At 40.9% G+C, this 22,041-nt stretch overlaps 8 protein-coding genes across 9 annotated transcripts; 4 read left to right on the top strand and 4 right to left on the bottom strand.

The window, feature by feature from the left end:
* The first annotated feature begins 164 nt into the window (after positions 1-164).
* Positions 165-3,185, top strand: LOC134196319 (NHL repeat-containing protein 3-like). Its single transcript, XM_062665419.1, has 2 exons — positions 165-644; positions 2,342-3,185. Exons 1-2 carry the CDS (start codon positions 168-170, stop codon positions 3,047-3,049), a joined length of 1,185 nt encoding a protein of 394 aa, XP_062521403.1. The 5' UTR covers positions 165-167; the 3' UTR covers positions 3,050-3,185.
* Positions 3,186-4,032: 847 nt separating this feature from the next.
* Positions 4,033-11,286, bottom strand: LOC134196183 (uncharacterized). Its single transcript, XM_062665256.1, has 10 exons — positions 11,139-11,286; positions 9,542-9,920; positions 9,381-9,483; positions 6,937-7,236; positions 6,552-6,641; positions 5,979-6,074; positions 5,228-5,350; positions 5,033-5,164; positions 4,383-4,499; positions 4,033-4,321 (listed from the first exon to the last, which is right to left on the bottom strand). The coding sequence occupies exons 1-10, from the start codon at positions 11,269-11,271 to the stop codon at positions 4,211-4,213; spliced, it is 1,584 nt and encodes a 527-aa protein (XP_062521240.1). The 5' UTR covers positions 11,272-11,286; the 3' UTR covers positions 4,033-4,210.
* On the top strand, positions 11,277-12,489 carry LOC134196184 (ankyrin repeat domain-containing protein 49-like). The gene is made up of 2 exons (XM_062665257.1): positions 11,277-12,112; positions 12,176-12,489. The coding sequence occupies exons 1-2, from the start codon at positions 11,333-11,335 to the stop codon at positions 12,308-12,310; spliced, it is 915 nt and encodes a 304-aa protein (XP_062521241.1). The 5' UTR covers positions 11,277-11,332; the 3' UTR covers positions 12,311-12,489.
* Positions 12,490-12,675: 186 nt separating this feature from the next.
* LOC134196592 (uncharacterized) lies at positions 12,676-14,775 on the bottom strand. Its single transcript, XM_062665769.1, has 5 exons — positions 14,540-14,775; positions 14,023-14,090; positions 13,907-13,946; positions 13,757-13,828; positions 12,676-13,493 (listed from the first exon to the last, which is right to left on the bottom strand). The coding sequence occupies exons 1-5, from the start codon at positions 14,761-14,763 to the stop codon at positions 12,932-12,934; spliced, it is 966 nt and encodes a 321-aa protein (XP_062521753.1). The 5' UTR covers positions 14,764-14,775; the 3' UTR covers positions 12,676-12,931.
* Positions 14,776-15,079: 304 nt separating this feature from the next.
* LOC134196336 (actin-related protein 2/3 complex subunit 4) lies at positions 15,080-15,801 on the bottom strand. The gene has a single exon (XM_062665437.1). The coding sequence runs from the start codon at positions 15,764-15,766 to the stop codon at positions 15,260-15,262; it is 507 nt and encodes a 168-aa protein (XP_062521421.1). The 5' UTR covers positions 15,767-15,801; the 3' UTR covers positions 15,080-15,259.
* LOC134196335 (uncharacterized) lies at positions 15,784-18,930 on the top strand. Of its 2 annotated transcripts, none has more exons than XM_062665435.1 (10): positions 15,784-15,812; positions 15,881-15,937; positions 16,476-16,547; positions 16,607-16,680; positions 16,740-16,775; positions 17,901-17,973; positions 18,028-18,090; positions 18,218-18,320; positions 18,378-18,569; positions 18,672-18,930. In XM_062665435.1, exons 1-10 carry the CDS (start codon positions 15,810-15,812, stop codon positions 18,809-18,811), a joined length of 813 nt encoding a protein of 270 aa, XP_062521419.1. In that variant the 5' UTR covers positions 15,784-15,809; the 3' UTR covers positions 18,812-18,930. The 2 variants fall into 2 exon arrangements, with proteins under 2 accessions (XP_062521419.1, XP_062521420.1); XM_062665436.1 differs by lacking the exon at positions 15,784-15,812 and adding an exon at positions 15,813-15,829.
* LOC134196337 (cytochrome b-c1 complex subunit 6, mitochondrial-like) lies at positions 18,887-19,587 on the top strand. The gene is made up of 3 exons (XM_062665438.1): positions 18,887-19,013; positions 19,071-19,304; positions 19,370-19,587. The coding sequence occupies exons 1-3, from the start codon at positions 18,945-18,947 to the stop codon at positions 19,400-19,402; spliced, it is 336 nt and encodes a 111-aa protein (XP_062521422.1). The 5' UTR covers positions 18,887-18,944; the 3' UTR covers positions 19,403-19,587.
* Positions 19,588-20,441: 854 nt separating this feature from the next.
* On the bottom strand, positions 20,442-21,511 carry LOC134196622 (dynein light chain Tctex-type protein 2B-like). The gene is made up of 5 exons (XM_062665818.1): positions 21,424-21,511; positions 21,227-21,360; positions 20,933-21,002; positions 20,793-20,856; positions 20,442-20,727 (listed from the first exon to the last, which is right to left on the bottom strand). Exons 1-5 carry the CDS (start codon positions 21,474-21,476, stop codon positions 20,680-20,682), a joined length of 369 nt encoding a protein of 122 aa, XP_062521802.1. The 5' UTR covers positions 21,477-21,511; the 3' UTR covers positions 20,442-20,679.
* Positions 21,512-22,041: the final 530 nt, after the last annotated feature.

The raw sequence follows: 22,041 nt of genomic DNA, 5'->3' as shown, positions 1-22,041 counted from the left end.
GTGTTCCCAACTGTAAAGAGTCGCTCAGAGTTTCGAACAAAAATTTTGCGTATGTAGGTTATTTTTATTGACGTTTCACAATTGCAATATCAATCTTCTGTCGCAATTGCAGATGTTCTTAATTAGTAAACCATGTCGCCTCGCTTCGCCGGTTGCCTAGAGCACGCATGCTCAGTATGCACGCCCGTCGAGTTGTGTGTACTGCTGCTTTGCTGTGTTTACTGACGCAGTTTGAGCGTTCGGCTTCTCGAATTTTGTTGAAATACAAACTGGACGCCACCTGGCCATTAGAGCCGTCTAAATTTGTCGCATCTGCTCAAGATTTCTGCACAGCAGTCGACGACGTCAGTCAAGAAGTGTACGTCGGACTGAGAGGACCGGGAATCCCATTATCCGGCCCGGTACTCGTATTCGGTGAGGACGGAACGTATCACCGTTCGTGGGGACACAATGTAGTGGACATGATTCACGGTATGCGATTGCAAAGACTGGCAAACGGTACTGCGCGGATTTGGGTTACCGACCTCGGGAATGGAGCGATGGGTCACACTGTGAAGATGTTCAGCACTGACGGAGATCTGTTGGAGACGATTGGGACCCCAGGCAAGGCTGGAGTTTCGTTGAATCCGATTCAATTTGACCAGGTAAGATGTATGAACGAAATTGTTTGCTGTAGCTGTACTATCTCATTGTTCACCAAGAGTTTTCTGTTTCTATTCATAGTTCATTAGTATTTTGTAAAATCGGAAAATTTTGACTGTATAATTTGGGTGTATTTCGTGAATGTGTGTTAATTAATTAATTAAAATCAAGTTCATGCTCTTGCCCAGTGATAATGTGTATGGAAGGGGACGGTAAGAAAGAAACGTGAGGTATAGTAAAGAAACATAGCAGTACTAAATGGTTTGAAGGGTTGTGGATGACATGTTATTCTCCAACATTATTTTAGAAACTAGAGTTGGAATGGTTTAGTATTAGACTGGTAAGGCAATGTATTTCTACTAGCTGCACCTTAAATTGGTTTAGCTTAAACGTTTTTATAACCTAAACCAGTTCAAGAAAGCGACTGTTTCCACTTAGGAGGAACTTGCACATTTGGGATGTGCAAGACAAACTGTGTATGAACGCCATAGTATTCGTCAACTGAGGCTTGTTTTGTTTTGAAGTATCGGGCTTCCCTGCCACCGAGTCAGAGCCAATGTTGGTTGTCACTGATTCAGCATCTACTATCTATGTACTAGAAATTTGCATTACAGTCAGCAAGGACACCGTCTTCTCCCTCTCTCTCTGCTGATTTCTCTCCTGTAGTTGAAGACCCGTACATCTTTTCAAGGCAACCGTATACCAGCAAAATAGTCAATATCATCAAAACGGCATTGTCAGAAGCCTCCTAAGCAAATGCGCTACTGTCACATGACAGTTAATTAAACCTAAATCACTTTGCTAAACCTACTACAAAATGGGTTTAGAAAAAGTTGTTTAGGTTTAGAATATAACGGGTGCGTTCGTTTACTTCCACATCCTCAACCAGTTGAGATGGTAGAGTTCTCGCGCATTTCTTTTATCTCCACGGGATTAGGTGGTAGAGATCCACCAGCTCTACCAGTGAAATGTTGGTGGAGTTTGGTGGAGGTAGGCTATTGCGCATGCCCACGAATGGACAAATAGCAAAAACAAGGCAGAAGTATGATTTCAACAGCTTGGTTTTTTCCCTAATGGTAACTCTAACCCCAAGATTCCAGCTAGTTCCCTCTGGGCATCAATGCCTCCAACTGGGTTCCCGATAAATTGTAGTTGTTGAATAAAAGCATCATCAAAACATCTACTTCAGCCATAGCAACAGCAAGAGTGACTAAAGAATAACAGGAGATCGTGTTCTTCGTAGGCTTGAGCAACAGGTAAATGTGCATGCTCGCCTCTACTGGTGTGTTTCTTTTACAGTCTTTCACCGAGATTACTTCCGCTCAACCAGAGTATCTGTGCCGTCTCAACCGGTTGAGCTGGTGGAGGTAATAGAAATGGGCCCCTGGTTTAGTGCAAGTGGAAACAGGTCAATTCTTGAGTCAGTTTAGCATAAACCAGTTGCTTAACTGGTTCAAGCTAGTGGAAACACACTGTAGTCATTGATTCACAAGTACTGATGGTAAAAATTTTCTTTTATGATGTTGTACTACATTATTGTAACAATCAGCAGTAATACAGTTATATTATGTTTTTATCGTATCTTTGAGCTCTTATCACTTAAAGTGGCATTGTGAGTCGATCCAAACGAAGAGCATAACAGTAGTGAAAGGGTTTTAATTAAAATTGTTGTACCCAAACCTATAAGTTTTGTTTACAGGTAGCTGATATTGCAATTGATCAATCTGACTCTCTCTACATTGTTGATGGTGATGGAGGCATGAACAATAGACTTGTCAAATTGGATGCTAATCGTAACCTGGCGTGGTCAGTGGGAGTGCGAGGAAGCAAGCCGAGTCAATTCTACATACCTCACAGTGTAGAATTTGACCCAAATCTTGGCATGGTGTGGGTAGCCGATAGAGGCAACAATCGAACTCAAGCCTTCAATGCAAGTGACGGCAGTTTTATTACCGAGTGGACGTGCATGAGGCCAAAGTCTCCATGCCACATTCGTCTCGATCCAAGTGGACACAACTTTATTATGCTCGATCTTCTGTATGCAAACATCTTTGTAATTCCCGCACCAAAAGACGTCCAGTCAGTGAACAGCTGCCACGTTGTCAGACAGACAGCTATGTATCCGAACAATACTAAACCCCATGCATTCTCAATTAGCAAGACCACTTGGGCATTGTATATTGGTGAAGTGGGTGCAAATGTGACTCAGAAGTATGTCCCTTACAGTGGGCTTTCACGGGACAAGCATTCGGCGATGTTCACGACTGTTACTGTGTTTGAGCCTTTCTTGTTGTGTCTTTTATTTGTTGCTTTACTGTTGTGGGTGGTGAGACGTCGGTTAAGGTCAGGGGGGAAACCTCACAATCAACGGGTTGGACTAATAGGTGAAACTATTTGGCACAAGTAGCATACTGAAACATGATAGTTTTCTAGTTTGTGAATGTTGTTGATTTTGTGCTGATCATGTAGTCAGTTTTCATGAGCTGCAGTGGCACCCTGTGTATATACAATAGTAAACCCTGGCTTTGGTGTTGTCCACTGGATATATCTGTCTAATGCATTAGTGAGTTCAAGCAGTGGCTAAGTATTCAGCATTGATCTCTCTTACACAGGGACTCCTCAATGTGAGTTCTTTGTGCTTGATATGATACTTTCATGCCATACATTAGTGGATATACTACATAGTATGTTGTAGTGTACTGTACATGTAGCCTCGAGTAACTAGACAGAGAACTTGACCAGGCTCTCTGTCTGGCAATTCGGGGCTAATGCACTGGGCTTTAAGTTCAGTGCGTATTTTTTTTCAAAAACAGCAGTGGATAGACTATGAAAGTACACTGCTAGTATCACATGTTCTTGTGTTTCCACGATCACCAACTTTGTACCGTATCTCATGTTGCTGAGTACCCTCAGCATTAGAAGGCAACTGCCTTGTAATTAACTACAGTGGCCACAATGATCTGGTTAAACTCTGTAAAGGGCTTACCCATAGAGTACCAATGAACTTTCTCGGCAGAATACAATATGTATATAGGGAGTTGAAATCAGACTACCTCAATTAACAATAGGAAATGTCTGACACATATGTCATGAAGAGCTGTAGGCATTTGATTATATCAGAAATCTTTGTCATTGTACTGGTAACATCATTGTGGTAGCTGAGGAAGACTAGCCACACGTAGCCAGACCTTACCCATCATCATAATGATATTATGCAATAAGATAATAAAGAACTGCCTGTGCCTTACACCTGCAATGTTCATTACCCATTAGAAGTGTCACTGACAGTGACCTACTTAGACAGCAAACGGGTAGGCATACCTTCTTAGATCCAAGTGAGTCAGTAGCAAACAAACGATCTCTTGATAGAAATGACTAGACGCTTACTGCTTCCATATGGAGTAGCCATGTTTAAGTTACACAGAGTCTGAGTGGCAGACTCAACAAAACAAACCTGGTACCGAATAAAAATAGATCCCAACCACAACCGTTCCATCTGACATCAGTAGCAAAGGTAACAACTCAAGGTATGTGAACAGTGCAGAGTAAACATCAGTATCTTGATAGTTTATGACTTTGTAGCTAAAAACAGGCCCCACTTCTGCTGACCAACTTGACATCTCTCCAGCTTGGCTGCCCAACCACTGACAATAGCATCATAATCCTCAGCAGTGAATTCCTATTGTGTCATAATAAATGATTTATACAGTTTTTATTAATCTAGGTGAGTAGACGAGTACTTTGATAAATGAATCTTTTTCCTTTCTGAATTTGGTCAATTCCTCGGTGAGAACTGACACAAACATAGACGTTTTATCTTCAGCAACAACCTTAGTGAACCCAGCTTCTTCAATAATCTACAAGTAGAAACAGATGATTTCCTTCGCATAGTCTTGTCACAATACAGTACATAGGTTCAAAATGTTGATTGAGACTTGGTAATTCTTTGTTAATTGCTTTGATGATAACTAATAACTAGGCATGGATGGTGAAAGAAATGCAGAATAGTTACAGCAAAGAGAGAGGTTGATATAACTAATTAGGAAACTCAATGTGCGATACAAAGTGTGCTAATAGGGTACTTTTGTCCTCAAATTAAGTGTCAATAAAGCAAATAGAAATTGCTATGACCTGTGCTTGAACTATTGGATGTGCTGTGTAGCTGCTGGCTGTGTTGGCACACAGTTACATGACCAACTCTCACACAAATACGAATTTCCTATTTGCGGTTATTACTGCTCTCTGCTTTCTCCTCTACGATTATTGGGAGACAAATTGCCTACCACATTGCTCTAGAGTGAAGGTTTAATAAATAGACCCTCTGTCACAAAGGTGATGGTTGAATGAAGGCATGGCATGTGTCACTGTGTTAATAAGGATCACAACTTACCTTTCCATATGACCGGACATCCAGGAGGTGATACCCACGGTGCTTAACATATTCTGCAAAGTCCGGTGTCCAGGGATCAGTTCCACAGCAGTAGTCGGTGATGAGTAATCGTCCACCTGGCTTCAACCATGACTGACACAGAAAATCGCACATCAAGTCTCATACAATGACAGATCAATTGTTATTAGTCAATACCAAAAACTTCTTGAAGAGAGTTGGCTTATCTGCAATATGCAACAAGGTGTCTCTAGTGTACACGACATCAAACGTCTCTGGTAAGAATTCTCTCACTGTCACATCACAGATTTCAAACTGTACCTAAAAGAGAGATACAGTGGGCAGTGACTGAAATCTTACTACAATGACATCATGCTTTGCTCTTTTTGAAATGTAGAATATGCCACCTGAGAACTATTCATATAACATGATTGAAAGAATTCGTTTGTGTATATCAAGAGGCAAAGATTTGATTTTGACTGGTTATGTAATGATAGTGTACTGCAGGTTTACTGTATGTGCTAGATGAACAACTGGTAAGTCACTATTCTCCTGTTTTACTGAAAAGTTAGTGTTCATGACCTGATGTAAAAATGCAACTTTTCTCTGCAAATGACATCAAATTTCTATTAATTGTCATCTCTCCTATTGCCTAGTGTATAGAAATACAATAAACCCATTTTTGTATGTCACGTGACTTCTAAACTTTGCTGTAGCCTGTATTTTCATGTAACTTTAGTGGCATACCAAGTAATGGTTGTTAGTAGTGCACATCAACTCAGCTGTCAAAACTACTGCAGCTGCTAAATTCAGTGCAACACTACTACCAAACAAGACCAATCTACCTCCCGGGATTGCGAGTGAACTGATTAATCAAGAACACACGGGTTTCATAGGAGGTTACTTCAGTACATCATGAGACACACAAAACAGCAATATCGATACATACTTTGTCAAACAACTGTTGATATTGTAGTGTCCTCTCTTGGGCAATGGAGATCATGTTAGCTGATAAGTCAACACCGAGTACTTGTACACCAAAGTTCTATAACAGAAACAATTACATTGCTGTCGTGCCCTTGTGTGCAAACACAGAGATGGAAAACAATATGTAAGCAAAGCAGAAGCACTAGATCATGTACCTCCTGGTTTTACACGTTTGGAACAAACAAGCCAAACGTGCCTTTGACAGAGGAACAATTAACGTAAGAAACAACTATGAATAACTCAATTTTATTACTACCAATAGTGAATACCACGACAACAATTTATAATTCTACATGCCATGTTTGTGATAATAACAATTGCCAAACATTCACTCATACTTCCTCTGTTCTTTTTGCTCAATTCACCCCAGCAATTTGATTAACAACAACCAGTCGTGTAACTGTTATGGGGTTTTCTCTACCAGCTGGTAAACTTTATTAACAAAATATAAAGAGATTGCAAATGTATAGGAGCGAAACAATGCTTGTGTATGGAAAGCAGATAAATTAGAAATAAATGTTACAATTTAACTAACCTCTGCCATGTAGAAAGCACTGCCACCTATCCCACAGCCAACATCGATTACCTTCTCTCCCACTTTCAAGTTGAGAGAAGGCACAAATTCCTACAACACAAGTTACAAGCCATCACCTCACACAGAAGACAGTGCAAATCATACACTTCCTGCCAGACTCTGTTTATATAAAGACAGTTGCATGCATACATTTCCTGCTAAACTCTGATCATTAAGGAACTATATCTTCTATACCAACAGAGTCCAGCAGGAAATGTATACTAATAGTTACACTGTCTTTTGGTCGATTGATTACCCAATGCTATTATAGCAATAAATGAGAGACCATATCTGATATCACATTGAGCATTTTCTGACAGATGAAGTGTATTTCTTTTTCTACTACCTTCGTTGTCTGCAATCCTCCAGTGCTGATAAACTCCTTGCCAAATATTCTTTCATATCGAAGGATCCCATTGAGGGAATATTGCTGCTTATCGAGAAACTGTTGGAAGCTGGGATGCTCTCCTGGATGTCCATTGGCAACTCCTGGTTTGGTTACTTTCTTATACAGCCAACAAAGCTGGTTGGGATTAGATTTCAGTTGAATGTACGCCTGCAAGCTCCTGCCCCACATCAACTCAAAGGAGGAGATGCTTCCGTCTGGTGTAACATTATGGGCTGCATCCAAGAGAGCACCATAAACCTGCATAAGAAAATTAATTTCAAACAGATGACTTTTCTATGTACGCAAACTGCATGTATGGCAGAGTAGATCACGTGTATGAGAGATACTATAGTCTACAGACGACACAGCTAGATATCAGCAAAGGCGTGTAGTTGGGATCGTTACATGGTAAACCCCGAACTAGGGTTAACAAATTCAGTATTGCCAAACATGTGACCATTACATTGGCATAACGGTTTTCCACAGTTGCTAGAAATTGTTCAACCTGAAAAATTATTTGCTTTTCAATATGTACATGGTATAGGTCATATGATGTCACTCTGATTATTGCTATGGAAACAGCACTGACTCACATGTTAACATGTATTGATATGCCTAAGTGAAAATCATTTTCCCATATACTGTAAATCCACAAATTTTCATATACATTTTATTTTCGTATTGCTCGTACGACTCCTAAATGCACTAAATTAAAATGCATACTAAAATTTTTCTTGGATGACAAACTGTTATTACAAATTGCCACTATATTGATGTTAATGATGTACAGTACCACAACACAAGATCCAACTGAGCAATACTGGTTTTACAACAAAAATGACTAAAATGAAACTCCTACGTATAGCGTGTCCAGTTTGCAACGTTATGATGTCACTCAACTCAAACTGTTTCTGAAAGTACTCTGACAGACATCTAGCATGGCATCAACAGACACTTGATGTTCTTGTAGCAGTGACAGTTTGTTCTTTCGAATTAGTCCTAATACGCACCCCAACACTACGCTTCGGTTGACGATGCAGCTGCTGTCTTGCGAGGCATGCAAGTAATATAAGTCATCATTTTTTTGTCCAATGCTGGTCCAAGAAGAAGGCGTCTAGCTGCCGTGACCTTTTTCTGCTAAATTTTTGGTTGTACCGTTACTTCAGGCCATCGGTCCGATACTAGTAACTGTTTTGATACGCATTGCGGATTGACTGAACTGTTGACTTTTGTGATTCTGTGATTCAACAATTCTTGCAGATGAGCTCGAGCGTGTGCCCTCGTAAAGTTGACATTCTTCAGTGACTTGGGCAATGGTCAGCCTAGTCTTGCAGTCGTAGATGCAATTTTGTCCTCTCTTTCTGCGCTTGGCTGCCAAGTGATCTCAATCCAGCGCTTTCTCTACACAACTAGCTGTGATGTCCTCTTGTTGGATCCCGGATGCGGCTCGCTATCTCCTTGGTAGTGGTAGTTCTTTTTGATCTTTTGTCATGAGCCCAGCATGGATACCACTTTTCTTTAGCTTAGAACTCATGAATCACGATGCATGTACAGAATGAAACAGTTACTGTATACTAGCGTGCGCTAAAATTGTCGGTTAGAGCCCGTACGAAAATATGATGCATACGAAAATTTGTGGATTTACAGTACATAGTACCACAAGTCATATGTAGTGGCCTTGCTCCAATCAAATTTGACCACAATTTACAGCTTCATATATAAAGAAAGTATTGTTACTAAACTTTGTTTTACTATAGGTCTACACATACAGTACATGAATTAATATTACACATCAAAACACTGGATTACTTTTGGTAAAGGGGTAGTGTCAAAAGCACAGTGAATTGAAAGGAAGTGTTCATGATCTATCGGCAGACAATGAACTAATTGGAAATCCTTTGACACATTGTTAGTGCTAAATGAACAGCTAAATGCTTCAGTGTCACTTTGATATCTGGTTCTGATCACACACACACACACACACACACACATCTCATTCATTCACACACACACACACACACACACACACACACACACACACACACACACACACACATCTCATTCATTCACACACACACACACACACACACACACACACACACACACACACACACACACACACACACACACACACACACACACACCTCAAATAATTCAATAAAGAAAACTGTGTAGACTACTGGATCTTGCAGTGAGTCCCCTCCCCATTGTCAAGAATCTATCAAAGACTTATTGTTCTCAGAATTAGCTTTGGCTTGGACAACAGGTCACCCTCTATATCACAATTACAGAATCTACAAGTCTGTACCTACAAAATACATCATTATTAATTACCCAGAACAAATTTTTACACACATCTCCGGGAAAACACAAATCTAATACAAAAAGCATGCGTATCTTGCCATTGGTGATCTGTAGAATGTTGGATTAGATGTCCTCGACTTGTCTCCTGACTGTCCAAAGCATGACTCGTGGAAAAACAACTGTCCATCATCCACCAGCCACCTTCAAATCAAGAAAGAATACATCTACACTACCTGTCACCCAAACCACTGTGACTCACATTAGCATCTTGTTGAGCAGCTTCTGTACCTCATCATCTCCAAGATACATAAGCAACCAGTTGGAAAAGATGATGTCATAGCTGGCAGGCTGTCTTTCCAGATGGGTTACATCAGCACAAAGAAATTCGACATGGGGATGCTTTCCGTTTGCCTCCTTGTTCTTTTGTATGAAGTTTTCCATGAAGTCCACTGCAGTCACGTGGCTTGCCCTTTCAGCAATGTTTTTCGTGTGCCGGCCAATTCCAGCTCCAAGTTCCAAGACACGTTTGCCCTCGAAATTTGGTAACATGCTCAATATTTCTGGCTGCTCTAGCTCTGCAATCTCCCTCCCTTTGGAGTCGAGAAACATTTCTTCAATTGAGCCTTCTGCAGAGTGTTCTGCCCAAAAGGAGGACATTACGTTCCTTTCACTAGTTGTTGCAGTCATGGTGCGGGTCGGGAAGCTCCTATGTCTGTTATTACCCAAACCCCTCGTTCTTCCCAAAAGAAGCTCCACGAATGTGGCACGTGAACACCTAATTAATTTTAGTAATCATGTGTTAGGTGGCAACCGCAGATCGCGGTTGCACGGCAGCTGGGGTGTGTCGTTCATGCGGGAATGCTTTTTAGCAGACGCCGCTCCAACCGAATCTCAGGCAACTATTGCACTACAAAAGTCGCTCCACCCTTCTCGGGCGGAGCTAGGAGTTTCAGTGTAAGTACACCTTGGTTCAAGTCTATGTTAGTTTAGTAGAAATACGAACCGTCGTTTCGAGTGTGCAACGCTCAACTATCTGCCCCGCCTCCAAGAAATAACAAATCTCTATCTAGCGTGTGCTAGAGAGTCTGAGATCGAGGACAAATTACTACATACGAGTGGGCAATACCAGAGTGTAGTGAAGAAGTGTGATAACAACGCAACTTTTCCGTTGATGGCAAGTGCAGCTAGCTGGAGGGTTCAGTGCTCGTACACGCTGAAGCATACGTGTTACAACACCGCTTGATCCAAATTCTTCACAACCGATCATGTGGAAAACCATGTCTCTTCAGACTAGAAAATATGCAAAGAACGCTAATATCTTTCCGACAAAGGGCTAACTTCCGGTGAGTAGCGCTCCACGTGCTGTAGCACGTGCCGCTCGGGAGGAGGAGGACTAGCTACGAGTTTAACGCTTGCACACGTCTTTCATAATTTACAACACGCGAAATGAACACATGCGCGCGCGCTTTGCTAATTGTGCCTTTACTCCTGTAATCGGTTTAGCCTGTATCCGCTGTTGAATGTACATGTTGCAATAATGCGCGCCCACCCAATGATTAGTGGAAAGTGGAATGGCCGAAAGGTGCACGGATTCTTGTGACGAAACAGCTGAAGATGGGTAAATGAGAACACGCGAGAATCTCGCAAGTTCTTAGCTACCTAGCAGATATCCTGTGACACATCCGGTTTTGTCAAAACTGCGTGCAAGGTACAGTGGGACCCTCTTTCTCTAGAATACGTTTACAACAGCCGAACCGTAGGTACTGTACGACTACGAGTGTGCAAAATCTAGACCAGGTCGGTAGCTAGAGGACTCACTGAATGGTCTGCAGACAGACATTGTCCTATAAACCTACCATTTGATGACTTACAACAGCAAATTTTCACTGAACCCTCAACAGGTAATGCCTCATCCTCGCCCGTCACGCTCATCTTGTCACACCCGACGACCTCGCCTACGCTCTCAGTCTGAGCATGCGCGTTCGACATCACCCAAACAGCACCGTCGCCGATTGATCAATAACACGTTACGGTCGTTTCCGTTTACGTTATGGCGGCTGCTGCTTTAAGCGAAGCTGGAAGTGACGCAGGAGTTGCCGACCTCAGTGATGCTCGCAGTACTGACTCAGACATGTCGGCTGCGTCGACGGTCAGTCGAACCTCCGGCGCATCAGGCGCCAGCAAAGCCTCCGGGGCGAGTGCGGCAAGCAAAGATCTGACTGGAAAGAAAAAGAAGAAACGAAAACGATTCCAGAAGCCAGATCCGGATATGTGGAGCTCTATGGCTGTTGTTGACTGGGATGACTGTGAATCAGAGACAACAGAATGTAGTGAATATTTGGAGACGGATGTGGGTGATTCACTGATTAGAGCCGCTCAGGTTGGAGATGTACAAGTAGTCGACACGATTCTTAGGTCTGTCGATGCCGAGATTTTGAATTATAAAGATCAAGATGGATACACACCATTGCATAGAGCTACTTACAATGGTCATATTGAGGCGATGAAGAGGTTAATGGCTGCTGGAGCTGATGTTACAGCAGAAACCAACGATGGTTGGCATCCATTGCACTGTGCTTGTCGATGGAATCAGACCGAGGCTGCATCTTTGCTTCTTCAGAATGGTGGAGATGTTAATGCACAGACAAAAGGGGGGCAGACGCCGTTGCATTTGGCTGCATCTATGAGAGATGGCGGTCCAACGATAGTGTTGTTGTTGATGCATAGGGAGATTAAACCTCATGTCGTCAATTGTGCTGGTGAGACTCCATTGGATTTGGCAAAAAGAAACGGTGTTCATGCTGGCTTATTTGAAATGGTCGAGGACAGTGTATGGATTCATTGATAGCACAATTGCATGGATGTTTAGAATTTATATGAAATATTTTTCTAGTACAAGGATGTACGTACTACTCATCAGCTTTGCAAGATCAGGACATCATATAGGAATATATTAGATGGGAGTTATGCAGTGGTACAGCTATTAGTTACCATAAGTGACACTGGAATATTGGGAGCAGTTGTATAGCTCGTGTATGAGCAACCAATGAAAACTCTTCGACAAACATTAAACATGGAGATGTACAGTGTTTTCTGAGAAATTATAGCTCACATTATATTATGTAATCTGCAATTGGTACAAGATCAATTTAGGCTCTCAGGCTTGAAATTTAGTTAATAATGTTTTAAGGTAATAAAGTTAATTGAAACTTGCGTTCTCTGTTAGAGGTATGGTTACCTTGCATTCTCGACTGGAAGTGTAGTTACCTTGCATTCTTGGTGGCAAGAGTGTTCAGTGTATAGGATCAGATTATGGTGGCACATACACATACAGAATCATTTAAATTAATATATGCTAAACTTGACAATTGTGAGAGATTTAGTATGTTGGCAAAGTTGATCTTATCACAAATTACACTCATTCTGGAGTTCCTACAATTAGATTTTCAGAGAAATGTAATGCATCTGATACAAAACATGAAAAGACTGACATTGCAGTATTACAGTATGGCTACTGTACACTAAGAGTTCAATAATTATTGCTACTGATGATTGAGCAAGGCAAGTATTCTGCATAATGAGCGTGTGTAGTGTCATGGAACGTGCGTAACAACCTGATATACTCGAGTAATAGAAAACTATTTACTGTTCAAAAATCACTGACATTCGTTATCTCCACTTTCATATAATTGTCGTCATCTTGTGTAGCATCAGGAATTATTTCTGCTTTTGCTGACTCAAACTTAAACTCGGTAGTTACCAAATTCTCGGCTGAAGATTGTCTAGCTGCTTCAGTAACATCAGTGTAGTCATTGTCCTCTAACAATTGAAGGTTGTATGTGTGACATTTCTTAGATTTGAACCTGACAATTCGACCAGGGGCAGATCTGATTCGCTCATGCCTGTTTAGTGTTACTGTATGTTGAGGATCCGATTGGGTTGGATGAGAAAATGTAGCACTTGGAGGTCTTGCTGTTAAGGCTACTTTTGAGCCTTTTACAAAGCATTTCGGTTGTCTTTTACCGTAGAGATATGATACATTGCTGTGCTGATTTTCCGACAAAGTTTGATTAGGTGTTTGTGTGTTTGTGGAGAGGTGCTCTGCACTGTGTTCTAGACTTGGTAGTTGGAGTTTCTTGTGCTTGTCTCTGGTCACATGTTTCTGGGGTGGCCATAGCTTGTCCATACAATCTGCATCTAACCACTTCCTGCTGTAAAGAGAGAAACGTGTTTTAGATAAATTGATCAAAGGTTCGAAGTGTAAGCGTAATTCTCAAAATGAAGTACTACATTAGAATGAGCAGTCACTTGTGTTTGAGATAGTGTTGGCATTTACAGTGGTGTGTGTGTGTGTGTGTGTGTGTGTGTGTGTGTGTGTGTGTGTGTGTGTGTGTGTGTGTGTGTGTGTGTGTGTGTGTGTGTGTGTGTGTGTGTGTGTGTGTGTATTTAATTGAGTAGCACAGTCTGCACTTACCTGTTATACATAGCTCCAGTGAGAAAAGCTTGCTTTGAATGAGCTGGAGGAGATTCTCTTTTGTTTAGTCTTCTAGTTTACAGAATCAATATCAGGTATGTGCAGGTACAAATTACCTAGGTTGTCTTTATTGATCGAATTTGGTAGTACCTTGAGTTATAGGAGAGTCGTAGTGAAGTCAACTCACAATCTGAAGTAGAATTGTTAGAAAGAATTTTTAACATACAGTTTACATGTACTTAAAGAGACAATGGCTATCTACTTACCTTGCTGTTGGAGGTATAATTTTTTAGCACAAGCGTCACAGCCTAACTTTACTGGAGCAGACTGCGGTCTGTAACAACAGTTGTATTTACTGGCATAAATGTTTATAAACCATGCAGAGATCACCACAAACACACATACATGTACATACTATGTCAATGCAAAGTACAGAGACAAACATGCTTAGTGTAATTATCTAATTGTATGCAATTGTTGAAAATTACTTAGCATTTTGAAACAGGTGTGTGTGTGTGTGTGTGTGTGTGTGTGTGTGTGTGTGTGTGTGTGTGTGTGTGTGTGTGTGTGTGTGTGTGTGTGTGTGTGTGTGTGTGTGTGTGTGTGTGTGTGTGTGTGTGTGTGTGTGTGTGTGTGTGTGTTATATCAAACCATGCAGACCGTGCGTTTAGAACTGCAGAGAAATTATGACTGCAGCAGGTTTCAACTTGTAGCATTTTTAGTTAAAACACGTAAGTTTGGTAGACAACAAGCATTTGAGTAATGTTTTGAGATTTCTGGCACCTGCTTAAGACGGTAACACGAGTCAAAAACGCTCTCTCTTGGTTGTCTTCATCCACGTTTTCAAAACAACGCAATGATGGACTCGGGCTTCGCAGAAATTGCTCGCTCGGTTGCTTGATTGGAATTCTGCGATCTCCGTGCAGTAGCCTGATTCCTTCATTATCCAACGGAGGACCGGGATCGAGAGTAACGCAGGTCAATCTTGCAGGACGTCTTTGATTCATTATTAGGGCGGAGCCAGAGAACTGTGACACCGCCCACAAACGTGACAACACAACGAAGTGTGATGTCACAGGCTCTTTGCTATGCATCACGTGACATGTAACTAATTAGCAAATAATATATGTTTATTACAAACTGTACATAACAATAAATTAGGATTTCATTGTATGGACGTATTTGTAACTCAGTAAAGCCATTAGGCAGGTCGTAGTAAGGAATGGTAAGATGCCACACATTCATTACTTTGCTTGATTTTCTAATGTCTTATTTAGAGTGCATATTATGATGGCATACAATGACAACGCCTCCAGGAGTCAATTGAATTCATAGCATTCATTAATTAAGAGACACTTACAGTACCCACTATACTACTACCCAAATTTAATCCAGACATCAACATACTAAAAAAGAGAAAAGTTTCCGTCTACAACACCATACTCATGCCCATGACCGACACGTGTCAGACCACGTGGACAACACCAACATTCCAAAGAAAAATCAGAATTTCTTGAGAAATTCCTCAGCACAGATGCGAGCCCTCGCATTGACAGCCAACTTCATTTCGCTGATCTCCTTGTCTATATCTTCCATAAACTGAATTATGAAATCGACCAGCTTGTGCTTGAACATCTGCTCGGTGTGAAAGTTGGTGACGAGGAAGCTGATGTCGTACCCTTCTACCGCTTTGCGTCTCAACACGACGAAATTCTCAGCTCTCATCATCATGAAACGCATAAACTTGTGACAGAGAATCTTCTCGATTTCGTCGGCCTGTTTGATACCGATACTGATTCGTAGAGAGTTGACAGAGCCTTCAATAAGAACGCGCTCCTTCTCGTTTCGGCTGACCACGACAGGAGACAGAAGCACCTCCTTGTTGCTGCGAATCTCTACTTCAGGCTTGTTGTGACGCTCCACAATCTGAGAATTGAAGTTTTCGAGGCACATTGCGGCCTCTAGGGTTGCTCGCACTGCACTCAGGTACGGTTTCAACGTGGCCGACATTGTGATACGGGCTTTAGCAGCCTATACGGGATGTTGAAGAAAGATGGTGGCGAATTCTAATACGTATGCTGCTCGATGCATTTGTGTGAAAACGGTGTGTCTCTTTGTTTCTAGGAGAAGAAGAGACTGCACGCTTTTCTTCTTGAAATGCGCAAGGCTGGGTGCGTGAAGGTAGGCCACAAATTGAAATGTGGAAAATCGACGCGCTTTTACTTGATTAATTAACAATGAAATTTTAAATATTGAATTTCGTTAATTTTGCAGTGAACGTTTTTAGTGTGTTTTATATTTACATAGATAGTGTTCGGCTCATTAGATTTTTTGATTGAGGATGTAGGAGACAGACAAGTTGTGTGTACTAAACATGCTAGGTCTAGATGTTGGTTCTACACTTGACTACCCACAGTGTGATAATTATAGAATAAAAAATTGAATTAGAACTGAAGTGCTCAGTTGCTAGCTACACTTCACAACCATGAAACACATAGGACAGTCTGACTGATTCAGAGAGTGATATTACCTTCACCATAGGTTATGCTTTAATTGGCGTTCGTTTGTTTGTTGACAGGATTACTAAAAATGTGTGTATGGATTTTGAAGAAATTTGACGGGACGATAGAACTTTGATAGAGGAACAGTTGATTAGTTTCAGCATAATAATCAAGAATCAGACTGACAAGCAGTCATATATTTATTGAATTTTGTTTAGGGTTTTAAGTACTTTGCAGTTTATATGAGAGGTCGAGAAGAAATGATTTGTAAAGTCATCAACGAGCCTCAGGTACAGCACCAAATCTTGTCGCACAGTCAACCGCAATATTGAATTACCCGTATCTACAGCGAATGTCAAGATCAACATCAGCATCTCTCAGTGGCAGCTTCGAAATGCATGGAATTGATTTACCCAGGAATCAGTAAGCAGTAACAGTCGGTGCAGGTTACTAATGTAAGAAATTTGAACTCTTGTTTGTAGACAGTCTTTTATGATATCTCAGAGGACACAGAGAAGGTATGTAAATGACAGTCTACAACAGTACTGATCGCTTTCTATCAGATGCAGCTGACTAGGGGACTGTCTGACAACACAGCCAAGTGTGCATATGCCACTTTAGTACTGTGAAATACTTTGTTTGTTATTGCATACACTCGTTTGAGATTTGGTATGCCAATGTGGTACAAGATTTGATTGTATAGCCTCATCCCCAGACTCACGTGAGCTTGGCAGTGTCTGGTTCTCGTATGACACTTTCAACCTTACGACTGCCAAGCTCACGTGAGTCTGGGTGCAAGGCTATGATCGTGCATGTGCAGCAGCAACTAGAGAATTCAACAATAGAGAGGGTCTATCTTGTTTGTTGACTTTTGTATTATTCCTGATATCTGAGTTTGTGGATGTCTAGTACGTAATTCTGTTGGTTCAATCATTTTACATTGTTGTGTCTTAATATAGCAGCACTGCTTGAATACAAAAAGTATCTCAAATAGAGCAGAAACAGCATTATGTTGTAGTTGGTGTACAAAGTCTTATAAATCATATTTTTACAGTATGCTCAGATTTTCTGGGTACCAGTTAGTTCTGGTTGAAAATGGAAGACAGATGTGGCAGTAGTAGGGTTTTAGTGTTAGTGTTTGAAAATGATTTCGTTTTACTGGAAGTGGTTGCTAGACTACTCTAAATAGGCTGATTTTGTATTTGGAGCAGTTCAAGTATTTTGAATGTGGCCATGAAACATGTGGCAATCTCATTCGTCGTACATTAATTAATAATTCAATCGAAATATGTTGGTTGGAAATTGGCTGAGGTTTAGGAAACTCGTACACCTTTGCACACACACACACACACACACACACACACACACACACACACGGACACACACACACACACACACACACACACACACACACACACGGACACACACACATGCAAGGTTACACTAATGTACACATCCACATAGCAGTACTATTCTAATACAAATAATTTAGGTCTGATACAAATTTGGAAATTAGACAGTCGTATACAAATGTATTGTGTGCTGCATCATGTACTACATGATATACACCAAACTTGTGATAGAGTTTTGTAGTCATGTATATAGTTTAACATGAAATCTAAGTTTGTTATTTTATGTTTAAGGCTGAGTGGGTATGGGTTTATTGATGTTGGACTGCCTCCTGCTAGTCCCAGCGATCGTGAGATCGATAGTGCTGTAAGTGGTATATCGCTGCTATTATAGCTCATCAATTCAACATATCTGTGACAGGACGATAACACAACTATGTTTCTTATTGCCGGCTATAGCACTTACAACTGTCCGTATGTGTGGGTAGGTGATGGACGTATTGTGATAGAATTTGTTTGTGTTTGTTTACTTTGTTGATCTACTGATTTTTGTTAATATTAACATCACATTGTTAGTCATCTATTTTTTATTTTGTTGTTATTATGTTAAGGTACGTTCAAATCACGAGAGATTAGTTCGTCTCAGCGGTGAGGACACGACTGCGAAGGACAATCCACTCAAACTGGAGTCGACGACAAAGTGGAACGATCAAGGTGCCACGTTGAGATTGTTGTCATCTGATGTCTTGATGCAAATCGTCTATGTGTTAGACATCAGAGTGTGGGACATCATCGCCGAGCTTGTCGCCATTTGCACAGTACCTGCTCCTAAAGATCCGTTTGCTGTTGACCTTTCATATTATGACACTTTACCAGTAGCTGAAAGTGTACTGGCGACTGGTGCTATGATCAACTTTTTGCAGAAAGTTCTGGATACCGGAGGGCACATGTGCAACTCAAAAAGTGAGAAACATTGATAACCGACTTTTTAGTCAATGTATGAGTGGTAGCGAGGTTTATTTTTGTTTTAATTGACAAATTAAATTACTGACTTTGGGTTTGTAGTTTTAGATGATTTGAATGCTGTGACGCAGAGACACTTTGAAGACATGAGCAAACTTCTTGTAGAGAAGAATGTAGCTCCTGCATCACCGTCTATTGGCAGTCATATTGGTACAAGAGTCCATTCTCAATCTGCAGACTAATGGCTAGATAATTTACTAAAGAAGTATTGTTTTGAAAATTTGTGTAAATTTACGTACATACACCTAATGGGTGTACGTGCACACATAGTCACGTGAAGTTGTGTTTATCCGGGAGTTTGCAGTTGTCCAACGCATGAACATCATGACAGACAGCGAAGAAATGACAACTGTAACCGAGGAGGAAGAAAGCAGCGTTACTGATGTAATAATATTAGTCATTTAATGTTTTTGTAGACTATAAGAGCAGGGTCTCCTTTAGGACCCTTTAGATGACTCGGTTGTGGAAGACGCCGGTGGTGATGGGGACGAAGAGGAAGAGGAAGACATAGAAGATCCACAAGAAATTATAAGGGAAAAGTGTCGAGAGACGAAGAAATGCGCATCTCTACGAGATAAATTGAACACTTGTAACGAGCGGGTGCTGAGTCGGAAACGCACTGAAGAGACATGCGAGGAGGAGTTATTCGATTTCGTTCACTGCGTAGATCATTGTGTAAGCCAAATGTTGACGCCTTTTGCGCACGTGTCATGCCACGTGGTTTTGCCGACATTTTACAGGTTGCCAAGACGTTGTTTTCCAAGCTCAAGTGATGACTGTCTCTCTTAGCCCTATTTATGTAGTCACACAGAAGCTAGGATGTTGGCGATTTGAGACTAGGTGAAAACGGATACGTTGGAGTAGTATTGTACCTAATGTCTGTAAATGGATCATATCATGTATGAGTACACACACATGAATGGTGCTCTGATTTGATGTACATCTCTTTATAATCGAACACTGTAGTTTGATTATTTGACTGGACTGCAGACAGTAGCGCATACCAATTGTTAACATCACTAGACTATGTAACAGGATCATGTGGTTGGGTGGGCTCATATTGAAGGTCTTGTCACTTGCAGTTTAGTTCAGTAAGTACAGTTCAGTGATGTCAAAGTCATGCTCTTTGAGATGACTTGTCAGTAGTAGTCAGAGCTTATATGTATGTAATTTGCAACCCAATTGTAATCACTGTACATGTACTAGAGAACTTTCTCTAGTACATGTACAGTGATTACTAATATGATTTCTGTTAGGTTTATAGTGATATCATAATATTATAGATAATTTATAATAGAGATCTGAGGACAAATGTGGCCCCTGACATGTTGGGTGTGGTTGCTATTAAAATCTTTAGTTGAGTAATGATCATACAGAGGATCATTTTAGTTCTATGTATACTGTCTCTGTCTGTGCTGTCTGGAAATTCCGAGGTCAACACATGCATATATGGTTATGGATGCGTCAGCTTTCGTATGAGTGAGTAGTTGAAGACTGCCAGTTGATTAAAACTTTGATTAATCAAATTTGATTAAATTTCTGGCTCATCTTTTAGCCTGCAGTTAGGTATTAGTCTGTTCAACTGCACAATTTTATGAAACAGATTAATTTAATTAAATGATATATTATAATATATTATGTCTATATCTAAGGTTTTGGATAAGGTGGTAAGAAGGTGTGACGGCAGACAACCTAAAGCTTGTGTGGCCCCTCGTGGTTAAACCTTGGCCACCCCTGGAAAATTGGAGGGACAAATTACTTGATATCGACTAATAGCTACATATTTCGATAGACTAGTGGGTGAAGTGGGAGGACAAACTGCAGTTCTTCACTATTACGTGTACACTTGATAGGCATGCAGATATAGCACTGTATGTGTCTATCCATCAACACATATGCATATTGCTGTTGTTGTTATGTCTATAAACCTACCCACTCCCATAGTAACTGTACGTATATCATTATTTTCACACTGCTAATGAGTGAATTAAGCTTAGAAAATATATTTGTTTGCCATCCACTTTTGTGATGAAACTTTCACGATTCTGTTCTAGTAGTAGAATACTCCGAATGCTGCAGCTACACAAAATATGGTGTCCTATAGATGATATATATACCAAGTAAAGGACAACATCTGTATGTATAGCAATATGGTCTCCATACGTTCATAAACACATCCCGTACATAGTTGTCTGTATCTGAATCCCAGAAGCATCGACATCCCATTCTATGTTAATGAGTCAGACAATGAATTATGCCGTCAAATGTGTCTGTAGGAAGAAGTTTGTTAGTGGTTGACTTACTTGACTCCTTCTCCTCTTTGTTCTCCCACTACTACTTGGACTATGAACTTGTACCGGTCAAACCCTTGTTCTAAAGGACATAGTATGGTCGCTTACACACACACACACACACACCACACACACACACACCACACACACACACACACACACACACACACACACACACACAATTTACTACAAGAGAAACGCAAATCATTCATTCTCCTCAAACAGCAGACGAATTCCTACTGTCCAATTGTCCAGAGCATGAGGTTCACAATTTTCATGCAGCAATTAGGTTACTAGCAGCCATACCTTTCAATTTGTCTTTTATTTCATCACAAATAGTCTTCGTCCAAACGCTAGCCTCTTCAGAGTTGTACTCTTTGCCGTCTAGATGCTCATGAAGAGTATTTCTAATGACATCCTTTGCAACAGCTGGTCTAAACCTGACGAAACACAAAATAAAGTTTACACACAGACGGTCCTTCAACAAGGTCATGGATAGTTACTTGGTTTTGAAGTTAGGACGCAGCATGTACGTATTTTCGCCGTCAACTTCCATTGCTCAACTACTTTAATCCGGGATAGAGGGTTGCCAGGCAACAGAGGGTACAAAACTTTGTATCAGGCAAGCTGTTAGATTTGGTTTTTGTTGCAGTAGGAAGGGTATGAGAGTACTAGTAGAAAGAATGCTATTGCGAATATTTGAGTTCTAATTTTCGAAGAAGTTAATTATGTGGTTGAGCCTATCACGTGATCTGGTTAAAGTACCCGGATTCTACCTGGCTGTGTCACCAATGTGGCCCGAGATTTTGCCAGGATTTGCGATTATGGTCGGTGCTCTTACCGTGTCTGGTCTTGCACTTGGATTTATAGACCGTTGGCAGAATGGTGGAAAGGTAGGGTTTCTTTGGGGTGCCTAGATGTACATGTTACATTGTATCTTCTTTCAACCCGAGTTAACCTCCAATTCTTTGACACTGTAGCCAAGACGATATCACGTTGATCATTTTGATGAGTTTCTTATGAAAAGAGACCAGCTGCTTACCGGGTCGGCGTACAAGCAGAAGGTCTTAGAATCTGTGTGTGTATTTCCTTGGTTTTGTGGTTAACTTTATTGTTTTTGT

Source organism: Corticium candelabrum, chromosome 21, assembly GCF_963422355.1.
Source record: "Corticium candelabrum chromosome 21, ooCorCand1.1, whole genome shotgun sequence".
Lineage (NCBI taxonomy): Eukaryota > Metazoa > Porifera > Homoscleromorpha > Homosclerophorida > Plakinidae > Corticium > Corticium candelabrum.
The sequence above is the reverse complement of the archived record's forward strand: the minus strand, read 5'-3'. Positions and strand labels throughout refer to the sequence as shown.

Excerpts from the sequence above, each read along its gene's own strand:
- LOC134196592 (XM_062665769.1), bottom strand. The coding sequence starts at position 14,763 with ATGAATCAAAGACGTCCTGCAAGATTGACCTGCGTTACTCTCGATCCC. Across the intron at positions 14,091-14,539 it reads CGTGTTACCGTCTTAAGCAG|ACCGCAGTCTGCTCCAGTAA; the intron begins GTGCCAGAAATC and ends CTGTTGTTACAG. Across the intron at positions 13,947-14,022 it reads ATTATACCTCCAACAGCAAG|ATTGTGAGTTGACTTCACTA; the intron begins GTAAGTAGATAG and ends ATTCTACTTCAG.
- LOC134196184 (XM_062665257.1), top strand. The coding sequence starts at position 11,333 with ATGGCGGCTGCTGCTTTAAGCGAAGCTGGAAGTGACGCAGGAGTTGCC. Across the intron at positions 12,113-12,175 it reads TTGAAATGGTCGAGGACAGT|TACAAGGATGTACGTACTAC; the intron begins GTATGGATTCAT and ends ATATTTTTCTAG.
- LOC134196336 (XM_062665437.1), bottom strand. The coding sequence starts at position 15,766 with ATGTCGGCCACGTTGAAACCGTACCTGAGTGCAGTGCGAGCAACCCTA.
- LOC134196337 (XM_062665438.1), top strand. The coding sequence starts at position 18,945 with ATGAACATCATGACAGACAGCGAAGAAATGACAACTGTAACCGAGGAG. Across the intron at positions 19,014-19,070 it reads AAGAAAGCAGCGTTACTGAT|GACCCTTTAGATGACTCGGT; the intron begins GTAATAATATTA and ends GGTCTCCTTTAG. Across the intron at positions 19,305-19,369 it reads TTCACTGCGTAGATCATTGT|GTTGCCAAGACGTTGTTTTC; the intron begins GTAAGCCAAATG and ends GACATTTTACAG.
- LOC134196319 (XM_062665419.1), top strand. The coding sequence starts at position 168 with ATGCTCAGTATGCACGCCCGTCGAGTTGTGTGTACTGCTGCTTTGCTG. Across the intron at positions 645-2,341 it reads ATCCGATTCAATTTGACCAG|GTAGCTGATATTGCAATTGA; the intron begins GTAAGATGTATG and ends TTTTGTTTACAG.
- LOC134196622 (XM_062665818.1), bottom strand. The coding sequence starts at position 21,476 with ATGGAAGTTGACGGCGAAAATACGTACATGCTGCGTCCTAACTTCAAA. Across the intron at positions 21,003-21,226 it reads AATAAAAGACAAATTGAAAG|AACAAGGGTTTGACCGGTAC; the intron begins GTATGGCTGCTA and ends TATGTCCTTTAG. Across the intron at positions 20,728-20,792 it reads TACGGGATGTGTTTATGAAC|GACACCATATTTTGTGTAGC; the intron begins GTATGGAGACCA and ends TATCATCTATAG.
- LOC134196183 (XM_062665256.1), bottom strand. The coding sequence starts at position 11,271 with ATGTCGAACGCGCATGCTCAGACTGAGAGCGTAGGCGAGGTCGTCGGG. Across the intron at positions 4,500-5,032 it reads ATGTCCGGTCATATGGAAAG|ATTATTGAAGAAGCTGGGTT; the intron begins GTAAGTTGTGAT and ends TTCTACTTGTAG. Across the intron at positions 4,322-4,382 it reads AAAAAGATTCATTTATCAAA|GAATTCACTGCTGAGGATTA; the intron begins GTACTCGTCTAC and ends ATGACACAATAG.
- LOC134196335 (XM_062665435.1), top strand. Across the intron at positions 15,938-16,475 it reads GCAAGGCTGGGTGCGTGAAG|GGTTTTAAGTACTTTGCAGT; the intron begins GTAGGCCACAAA and ends AATTTTGTTTAG. Across the intron at positions 16,681-16,739 it reads ATTGATTTACCCAGGAATCA|ACAGTCTTTTATGATATCTC; the intron begins GTAAGCAGTAAC and ends TCTTGTTTGTAG.